Raw genomic sequence first — 11,740 nt, forward strand, 5'->3', positions numbered from 1 at the left:
TTTCAGAAATAAAATTGTTGAAACCTTAAATTTTGAAGGTGGATGATGGTTAGACTCTTCACATCCTCCAGGGCTTAGGGTCTCTTTTTTTTTCATATTCTTTCAGCTTTTCTCTAATTGCTTGCTAAATAAAAAGATAAAAACGGCAAAAGGAAAACAAGGAATAAAAAAGGGGTAAATTAGAAAACAAGGATAAGGAATTCATAAGAGAGAAATGAGAAAATATAGAACATTTTTAATATTTTGGATACCTCTGCCCTAACTGAAACACGTTGTAACGAGATTTGTAAATAAATCTTAGACCAAAGTAGCATTTATTCATATATATATATATATATATATATATATATATATATATATATATATATATATATATATATATATATATATACACACACACACACACACACACATATATATATATATATATATATATATATATATATATATATATATATATATATATATATATATATATATATATATATATATATATATATATATATATATATATATCTACTCAGGAAGAACAGGTGGGGTTATAAGAGACGGGGTAGGAATGATGATGACACCAAGAGCAGAAAAGACATTGACGTAATGGAGAGCTATAAAAGCCAGATTGCTACTTGCAAAATTTAAAATCAAAGCATTGCAATGTGATTATTATAGTCTGCTATGCACCAACAAATGATTCAACTGTAGAAAGGAAAGTAGATTGCTGTGAAATACTGCAGAGTGTAATAGATGAGATACCGGAGAGAAATATCAAAATTGTGATTTGTGACTTCAATATTAAAGGTGGAAGGAATAAAAGAGAATGGTGCACACTTTATAAGTTTTTGTTCCTTTCAATATTATTATGAGATGTACTATTTTCTAGGAAATAGGCATCCACAAATATACTTAGACTTCACCATATGGCAATTGCCAAGATCAAATAGATCACATAACAATTAATAAAGAGAGAAGAGGGATTCTAAGAAATGTAAGAATCTATAGATGTGCAGATATTGGTTATTATCACCAGCTCCTTATTACCAAACTGAAAATAAAACTGAAAGCCCGAAACAAAAATGTAAATAGAATAACTAGGTTTGATACAGCTAAGCTTTTAAAACAAGAGAACGGAGAATCATTTGAATTTGAATGCAGGAATCGATTTGCAGTCTTCGATACTTTGAGAGAAGAATGGCAGACAATTAATGATGAATCGTGCGATATTAATAACATATATAAGTCAGATGGTATTGAAGTTTTTGGACATGCAGTTACAAGGGGAAAACCATGGATATCAAATGATACTTGAGATACTTTGAAAAGGAGACAAAGAAAGGAATTATATGTTGAAAATTTTCGAGGACTAGATGATAATTCCAAGATAAAGTATACGAAGGATCTCATTATTGATGGTGATGTCAAAAGAAAATCCAGGAATGACTGGGGAGAATATTTAAATGAGAAAGCTGGTGAGGCTGACAAAGCTATGAATTCAGCGTGTGGCTATGGTGTAAGAATTACTCACAAAATTATTAATGAAATCTTTATTTGCACAAATATGAAGAATATGCCCATCAAAAAGAGATATGGATATGCTATAACCACAGAAGATGAAGAAAGGCAACGTTGGATGGAAAACTTTAGTGAGGTCATGAATAGAAGATATGAAGAGAATGATTTGATTAATAAACCTGAAGCTGGGGAAGACCTTGATGCATCCATGAATGAATTCGATGTGTTTGAAGTCGAAGCTATCATTAAAATACTAGAGATGGAAAGCCCCGGGATACGATGGCATAACTGCTGATATGATATTGACCAAAAATGAGGTGACTCCCAAAATATTTCCAAAATTATTTTGTGGAATGTGGTGAGAAGAGACAAGACCTGACGAATGGGAGCCAGGAGTGTTGGTGAAAATGGCAACAAAATAAGACCTAACTAATTGCAATCATTTGAGACATCACACTTACTTCAATTGTCATGAAAGTATAAAGTATGCACATTCTAAATAAACTAGAGAAAATGATGGAAGAAAAGCTGAAAGATGAATAGGAAAGATCTAGAAAATATAGTTGAAATGATCAAATTTTCAGTATAAGACATGTAATACAGCAATGTGAATAGTAAAGAAATCCATTTTTGAGTGGTATTTGTGAACTCTGAAAAATTCATTGATAGTGTGCATCGACCTAATTTCATTCTGATTATATTCACTGACCATAGGCAGACGATAGAAAAACATCGGGAGAAACAGAAAGGATTACAGATGGTCTTCATTGACATGGAGAAGGCATACGATCGAGTACCACCTCAGGGGCTGTTGTGATGTATGAGAGAAAAGGGAGTCTCTGAGAAATACGTAAGAATCACCCTAGATATGTATGAAAGGGCAGAAGCAAATGTTATGAGCAGTATAGGCCTAACAGAAAGTTTCCCAGTAAATGTGGGATTACATCAGGTGTCTGCATTAAGCCCTTACCTATTTGATCTGGTCATGGATGTAGTAACACAAGATATTAGAGATCAGTCTCCATGGTGTATGTTTTTTGCTGATGATGTTATACTGTGTAGCACTAGGCGAGAGGAAGTAGAAAAGAAACAGGAGGAGTGGAGAAGAGAAATTGAAAATAGAGGATTGAAGATCAGCAGGAAAAAGACAGAGTATTTGAGATTGAAAAATGGCGAGAATGGGGAAGTTAGTTTATAAGGAGAGAGATTGAAAAGATTAGAAAATTACAGGTATTTACGATTAACAGTTGCAGAGGATGGTGATATGGTGAAAAAAATAAACCACAAAATACAAGCAGGATGGAAGAATTGGAAAAAAAGTGCGAGGAGTACTATGCGACAGGAAAATAGCGATTAAGTTGAAAGGAAAAGTACACAGGACAGTTTTGAGACCGGCAATGCTATATGGAGCGGAAGCATGGGCAATAATGAAGACAGAAGAGAAGAAGATGCATGTGGCAGAGATGAGACTGTTGAGATGGATATGTGGGGTGACAAGAAGAGATAAGATACGAAATGAGGTAATTAGGGGTACCACAGGAGTTAGAAAACTATTAGACAAGATCCAAGAATGTAGACTGAGGTGGTATGGTTATTTCATGATAAGAGATGAACAATATATTGGGAGGAGAGTGATGGAAATGGAGGTACGGGAAACGAGAAGGAGAGGTAGACCAAAGCGAAGGTGAGTGGACTGTATCAAGTATGACCTTCGATCAAAGGAATTAACCGGTGATGTGTGGGACATAGGTATATAAAGAAAGCTGACCAGAAACATCGACCCCAAATAGAAGTGGGAAAAGATGTAGACAAAGGAGAAGAAGGAGTGTGCACCGGCCTATTTTATGGAGAGTCCTGCATTATAATGAAGTTCCTCTTAAATTTGTAAATTTGATTAAGTCGGTTCATGAGCATAGCAAGTACAAATTTAATATTAATGGAGTCCTATCAATTGAATTTCCGGCAAACAGCGTAATGCTCCAAGGAAATGTGTTGTCAGCTATGTTGCTTCTCCTACTTATGGATATTGTAATGCTTAGAGCAGTTGTGGATGGTGGATAAGCATTGGACTGGATTGGTAACAGGAAATTTTCTGACCTTGAGCATGCTGAGGACGATGTCCTTATTAGCATAATACCACAGGCTTTGCAATGCTTGCTTACAAGGATACATGGAGTATCACATGAGGTTAGGCTCAAGATAAAGAGAAGAAAGAGAGATGATGAGAATGGGATACGCAATAGAAGAAGAATTATGATTGGAATGAGAAGGGATTGATGTGGAGTCATATATTATATTTACGAATTATGATCTCTAATACACGATCTTTAAAATTTGAGTTTAATGAAAAATAAAAAATAAAACAAATCAGATAATGGCTGGGAAAAGTAAAATTTGGAGATCAAAATATCCTGAAATTACATATAAAAACCGGCTATACATCAATTTAGTGATATCGGTGTTATTGTATGAACATGAGTCGTGGTATGACAATGAAACAATTTCCAACAAATTTTATAGATTTGAGAACAAATCCCTCAAGAGAATATTGGGAGTTAAACAGCAGGTCAGGATTAGAAACGAAACTATAAAAGAGATTCCTCTAGTGTCATATTTGGATGAGATCATGGTGATGGCTAGATGGAGATGGTTTGGGTAAGCTCTTCGCATTCCCAATGAGAGATGAGTTCATTACATTTTATCTAGCCTCCACAGGGCACTAAAACAGTTAGAAGACATGCCTACATATATAAGGACAATGAAGCGCGAAGAAGAATATGATGTATGGAGAAGTATTGAATTAAAAGCTCTAGATAGAGACGACTGGGAAAATTTAAACAAGGTCCTTTGTGTCAATAGACGTAGGAGGATATGACGTTGATGGTGATAATGATATTTTTCTACGTCCATAAATGTGTTTTGATCTGGAGTGTTTTACTCTATCCTTTCTCCATAACCAGTCTGTAGTTTTCTTATATATTGACTCTCTGTCAACCCAGAATAGTTCTAGGGCTTGATGCACCGTTTAACATTCAATAAATGAAAATTCAATTAAAGCGTTGAGAGGGTAGCACATAGAAGTTTTTTCTCAGATTACTTTTCTTATCTGAACAACGGAATTTGGCCATTCATACAATTAGTTAATATCGATAAACTACATCCCAAAGTACACAGGATTTAAGTATCCTCCCTTGATGAACTGATGCTGCACATAGATTTCAAAAATAAAATTGCTGAAACCTTAAATTTTGAAGGTGGATGATGGTTAGACTCTTCACATCCTCCAGGGCTTAGGGTCTCTTTTTTTTCATATTCTTTCAGCTTTTCTCTAATTGCTTGCTAAATAAAAAGATAAAAACGGCAAAAGGAAAACAAGGAATAAAAAAGGGGTAAATTAGAAAACAAGGATAAGGAATTCATATGAGAGAAATGAGAAAATATAGAACATTTTTAATATTTTGGATACCTCTGCCCTAACTGAAACACGTTGTAACGAGATTTGTAAATAAATCTTAGACCAAAGTAGCATTTATTCATATATATATATATATATATATATATATATATATATATATATATATATATATATATATATATATATATATATATATATATATATATATACACACACACACACATATATATATATATATATATATATATATATATATATATATATATATATATATATATATATATATATATATATATATATATATATATATATATATCTACTCAGGAAGAACAGGTGGGGTTATAAGAGACGGGGTAGGAATGATGATGACACCAAGAGCAGAAAAGACATTGACGTAATGGAGAGCTATAAAAGCCAGATTGCTACTTGCAAAATTTAAAATCAAAGCATTGCAATGTGATTATTATAGTCTGCTATGCACCAACAAATGATTCAACTGTAGAAAGGAAAGTAGATTGCTGTGAAATACTGCAGAGTGTAATAGATGAGATACCGGAGAGAAATATCAAAATTGTGATTTGTGACTTCAATATTAAAGGTGGAAGGAATAAAAGAGAATGGTGCACACTTTATAAGTTTTTGTTCCTTTCAATATTATTATGAGATGTACTATTTTCTAGAAAATAGGCATCCACAAATATACTTAGACTTCACCATATGGCAATTGCCAAGATCAAATAGATCACATAACAATTAATAAAGAGAGAAGAGGGATTCTAAGAAATGTAAGAATCTATAGATGTGCAGATATTGGTTATTATCACCAGCTCCTTATTACCAAACTGAAAATAAAACTGAAAGCCCGAAACAAAAATGTAAATAGAATAACTAGGTTTGATACAGCTAAGCTTTTAAAACAAGAGAACGGAGAATCATTTGAATTTGAATGCAGGAATCGATTTGCAGTCTTCGATACTTTGAGAGAAGAATGGCAGACAATTAATGATGAATCGTGCGATATTAATAACATATATAAGTCAGATGGTATTGAAGTTTTTGGACATGCAGTTACAAGGGGAAAACCATGGATATCAAATGATACTTGAGATACTTTGAAAAGGAGACAAAGAAAGGAATTATATGTTGAAAATTTTCGAGGACTAGATGATAATTCCAAGATAAAGTATACGAAGGATCTCATTATTGATGGTGATGTCAAAAGAAAATCCAGGAATGACTGGGGAGAATATTTAAATGAGAAAGCTGGTGAGGCTGACAAAGCTATGAATTCAGCGTGTGGCTATGGTGTAAGAATTACTCACAAAATTATTAATGAAATCTTTATTTGCACAAATATGAAGAATATGCCCATCAAAAAGAGATATGGATATGCTATAACCACAGAAGATGAAGAAAGGCAACGTTGGATGGAAAACTTTAGTGAGGTCATGAATAGAAGATATGAAGAGAATGATTTGATTAATAAACCTGAAGCTGGGGAAGACCTTGATGCATCCATGAATGAATTCGATGTGTTTGAAGTCGAAGCTATCATTAAAATACTAGAGATGGAAAGCCCCGGGATACGATGGCATAACTGCTGATATGATATTGACCAAAAATGAGGTGACTCCCAAAATATTTCCAAAATTATTTTGTGGAATGTGGTGAGAAGAGACAAGACCTGACGAATGGGAGCCAGGAGTGTTGGTGAAAATGGCAACAAAATAAGACCTAACTAATTGCAATCATTTGAGACATCACACTTCAATTGTCATAAAAGTATAAAGTATGCACATTCTAAATAAACTAGAGAAAATGATGGAAGAAAAGCTGAAAGATGAATAGGAAAGATCTAGAAAATATAGTTGAAATGATCAAATTTTCAGTATAAGACATGTAATACAGCAATGTGAATAGTAAAGAAATCCATTTTTGAGTGGTATTTGTGAACTCTGAAAAATTCATTGATAGTGTGCATCGACCTAATTTCATTCTGATTATATTCACTGACCATAGGCAGACGATAGAAAAACATTGGGAGAAACAGAAAGGATTACAGATGGTCTTCATTGACATGGAGAAGGCATACGATCGAGTACCACCTCAGGGGCTGTTGTGATGTATGAGAGAAAAGGGAGTCTCTGATAAATACGTAAGAATCACCCTAGATATGTATGAAAGGGCAGAAGCAAATGTTATGAGCAGTATAGGCCTAACAGAAAGTTTCCCAGTAAATGTGGGATTACATCAGGGGTCTGCATTAAGCCCTTACCTATTTGATCTGGTCATGGATGTAGTAACACAAGATATTAGAGATCAGTCTCCATGGTGTATGTTTTTTGCTGATGATGTTATACTGTGTAGCACTAGGCGAGAGGAAGTAGAAAAGAAACAGGAGGAGTGGAGAAGAGAAATTGAAAATAGAGGATTGAAGATCAGCAGGAAAAAGACAGAGTATTTGAGATTGAAAAATGGCGAGAATGGGGAAGTTAGTTTATAAGGAGAGAGATTGAAAAGATTAGAAAATTACAGGTATTTAGGATCAACAGTTGCAGAGGATGGTGATATGGTGAAAAAAATAAACCACAAAATACAAGCAGGATGGAAGAATTGGAAAAAAAGTGCGAGGAGTACTATGCGACAGGAAAATAGCGATTAAGTTGAAAGGAAAAGTACACAGGACAGTTTTGAGACCGGCAATGCTATATGGAGCGGAAGCATGGGCAATAATGAAGACAGAAGAGAAGAAGATGCATGTGGCAGAGATGAGACTGTTGAGATGGATATGTGGGGTGACAAGAAGAGATAAGATACGGAATGAGGTAATTAGGGGTACCACAGGAGTTAGAAAACTATTAGACAAGATCCAAGAAAGTAGACTGAGGTGGTATGGTTATTTCATGATAAGAGATGAACAATATATTGGGAGGAGAGTGATGGAAATGGAGGTACGGGAAACGAGAAGGAGAGGTAGACCAAAGCGAAGGTGAGTGGACTGTATCAAGTATGACCTTCGATCAAAGGAATTAACCGGTGATGTGTGGGACATAGGTATATAAAGAAAGCTGACCAGAAACATCGACCCCAAATAGAAGTGGGAAAAGATGTAGACAAAGGAGAAGAAGGAGTGTGCACCGGCCTATTTTATGGAGAGTCCTGCATTATAATGAAGTTCCTCTTAAATTTGTAAATTTGATTAAGTCGGTTCATGAGCATAGCAAGTACAAATTTAATATTAATGGAGTCCTATCAATTGAATTTCCGGCAAACAGCGTAATGCTCCGAGGAAATGTGTTGTCAGCTATGTTGCTTCTCCTACTTAAGGATATTGTAATGCTTAGAGCGGTTGTGGATGGTGGATAAGCATTGGACTGGATTGGTAACAGGAAATTTTCTGACCTTGAGCATGCTGAGGACGATGTCCTTATTAGCATAACACCACAGGCTTTGCAATGCTTGCTTACAAGGATACATGGAGTATCACATTAGGTTAGGCTCAAGATAAAGAGAAGAAAGAGAGATGATGAGAATGGGATACGCAATAGAAGAAGAATTATGATTAGAATGAGAAGGGATTAATGTGGAGTCATATATTATATTTACGAATTATGATCTCTAATACACGATCTTTAAAATTTGAGTTTAATGAAAAATAAAAAATAAAACAAATCAGATAATGGCTGGGAAAAGTAAAATTTGGAGATCAAAATATCCTGAAATTACATATAAAAACCGGCTATACATCAATTTAGTGATATCGGTGTTATTGTATGAACATGAGTCGTGGTATGACAATGAAACAATTTCCAACAAATTTTATAGATTTGAGAACAAATCCCTCAAGAGAATATTGGGAGTTAAACAGCAGGTCAGGATTAGAAACGAAACTATAAAAGAGATTCCTCTAGTGTCATATTTGGATGAGATCATGGTGATGGCTAGATGGAGATGGTTTGGGTAAGCTCTTCGCATTCCCAATGAGAGATGAGTTCATTACATTTTATCTAGCCTCCACAGGGCACTAAAACAGTTAGAAGACATGCCTACATATATAAGGACTATGAAGCGCGAAGAAGAATATGATGTATGGAGAAGTATTGAATTAAAAGCTCTAGATAGAGACGACTGGGAAAATTTAAACAAGGTCCTTTGTGTCAATAGACGTAGGAGGATATGACGTTGATGGTGATAATGATATTTTTCTACGTCCATAAATGTGTTTTGATCTGGAGTGTTTTACTCTATCCTTTCTCCATAATCAGTCTGTAGTTTTCTTATATATTGAATCTCTGTCAACCCAGAATAGTTCTAGGGCTTGATGCACCGTTTAACATTAAATAAATGAAAATTCAATTAAAGCGTTGAGAGGGTAGCACATAGAAGTTTTTTATCAGATTACTTTTCTTATCTGAACAACGGAATTTGGCCATTCATACAATTAGTTAATATCGATAAACTACATCCCAAAGTACACAGGATTTAAGTATCCTCCCTTGATGAACTGATGCTGCATATAGATTTCAGAAATAAAATTGCTGAAACCTTAAATTTTGCAGGTGGATGATGGTTAGACTCTTCACATCCTCCAGGGCTTAGGGTCTCTTTTTTTTCATATTCTTTCAGTTTTTCTCTCATTGCTTGCTAAAAAAAAAGATAAAAACGGCAAAAGGAGAACAAGGAATAAAAAAGGGGTAAATTAGAAAACGAGGATAAGGAATTCATAAGGGAGCAATGAGAAAATATAGAACATTTTTAATATTTTGGATACCTCTGCCCTAACTGAAACACGTTGTAACGAGATTTGTAAATAAATCTTAGACCAAAGTACCATTTATTCATATATATATATATATATATATATATATATATATATATATATATATATATATATATATATATATATATATATATATATATATATATATATATATATATATATATACATATATATATAAATATATACACACACACACACATATATATATATATATATATATATATATATATATATATATACATATATATATATATATATATATATATATATATATATATATATATATATATATATATATATATATATATATATATATCTACTCAGGAAGAACAGTTGGGGTTATAAGAGACGGGGTAGGAATGATGATGACACCGAGAGCAGAAAAGACATTGACGTAATGGAGAGCTATAAAAGCCAGATTGCTACTTGTAAAATTTAAAATCAAAGCATTGCAATGTGATTATTATAGTCTGCTATGCACCAACAAATGATTCAACTGTAGAAAGGAAAGTAGATTGCTGTGAAATACTGCAGAGTGTAATAAATGAGATACCAGAGAGAAATATCAAAATTGTGATTTGTGACTTCAATATTAAAGGTGGAAGGAATAAAAGAGAATGGTGCACACTTTATAAGTTTTTGTTCCTTTCAATATTATTATGAGATGTACTATTTTCTAGAAAATAGGCATCTACAAATATACTTAGACTTCATCATATGGCAATTGCCAAGATCAAATAGATCACATAACAATTAATAAAGAGAGAAGAGGGATTCTAAGAAATGTAAGAATCTATAGATGTGTAGATATTGGTTATCATTACCAGCTCCTTATTACCAAACTGAAAATAAAACTGAAAGCCCGAAATAAAAATGTAAATAGAATAACTAGGTTTGATACAGCTAAGCTTTTAAAACAAGAGAACGGAGAATCATTTGAATTTGAATGCAGGAATCGATTTGCAGTCTTCGATACTTTGAGAGAAGAATGGCAGACAATTAATGATGAATCGTGCGATATTAATAACATATATAAGTCAGATGGTATTGAAGTTTTTGGACATGCAGTTACAAGGGGAAAACCATGGATATCAAATGATACTTGAGATACTTTGAAAAGGAGACAAAGAAAGGAATTATATGTTGAAAATTTTCGAGGACTAGATGATAATTCCAAGATAAAGTATACGAAGGATCTCATTATTGATGGTGATGTCAAAAGAAAATCCAGGAATGACTGGGGAGAACATTTAAATGAGAAAGCTGGTGAGGCTGACAAAGCTATGAATTCAGCGTGTGGCTATGGTGTAAGAATTACTCACAAAATTATTAATGAAATCTTTATTTGCACAAATATGAAGAATATGCCCATCAAAAAGAGATATGGATATGCTATAACCACAGAAGATGAAGAAAGGCAACGTTGGATGGAAAACTTTAGTGAGGTCATGAATAGAAGATATGAAGAGAATGATTTGATTAATAAACCTGAAGCTGGGGAAGACCTTGATGCATCCATGAATGAATTCGATGTGTTTGAAGTCGAAGCTATCATTAAAATACTAGAGATGGAAAGCCCCGGGATACGATGGCATAACTGCTGATATGATATTGACCAAAAATGAGGTGACTCCCAAAATATTTCCAAAATTATTTTGTGGAATGTGGTGAGAAGAGACAAGACCTGACGAATGGGAGCCAGGAGTGTTGGTGAAAATGGCAACAAAATAAGACCTAACTAATTGCAATCATTTGAGACATCACACTTACTTCAATTGTCATGAAAGTATAAAGTATGCACATTCTAAATAAACTAGAGAAAATGATGGAAGAAAAGCTGAAAGATGAATAGGAAAGATCTAGAAAATATAGTTGAAATGATCAAATTTTCAGTATAAGACATGTAATACAGCAATGTGAATAGTAAAGAAATCCATTTTTGAGTGGTATTTGTGAACTCTGAAAAATTCATTGATAGTGTGCATCGACCTAATTTCATTCTGATTATATTCACTGACCATAGGCAGACGATAGAA

The 11,740-nt window shown here is 33.6% G+C and overlaps 1 protein-coding gene across 1 annotated transcript; it reads left to right on the forward strand.

Moving 5' to 3' along the window:
* The first annotated feature begins 2,377 nt into the window (after window positions 1–2,377).
* LOC137639633 (uncharacterized) lies at window positions 2,378–2,707 on the forward strand. Its single transcript, XM_068371890.1, has one exon. It carries the CDS (start codon window positions 2,378–2,380, stop codon window positions 2,705–2,707), a length of 330 nt encoding a protein of 109 aa, XP_068227991.1.
* Window positions 2,708–11,740: the final 9,033 nt, after the last annotated feature.

This window comes from Palaemon carinicauda, chromosome 4 (genome assembly GCF_036898095.1).
Source record: "Palaemon carinicauda isolate YSFRI2023 chromosome 4, ASM3689809v2, whole genome shotgun sequence".
Lineage (NCBI taxonomy): Eukaryota > Metazoa > Arthropoda > Malacostraca > Decapoda > Palaemonidae > Palaemon > Palaemon carinicauda.

Coding starts and splice junctions, on each gene's coding strand:
- LOC137639633 (XM_068371890.1), top strand. CDS start 2,378: ATGTATGAAAGGGCAGAAGCAAATGTTATGAGCAGTATAGGCCTAACA.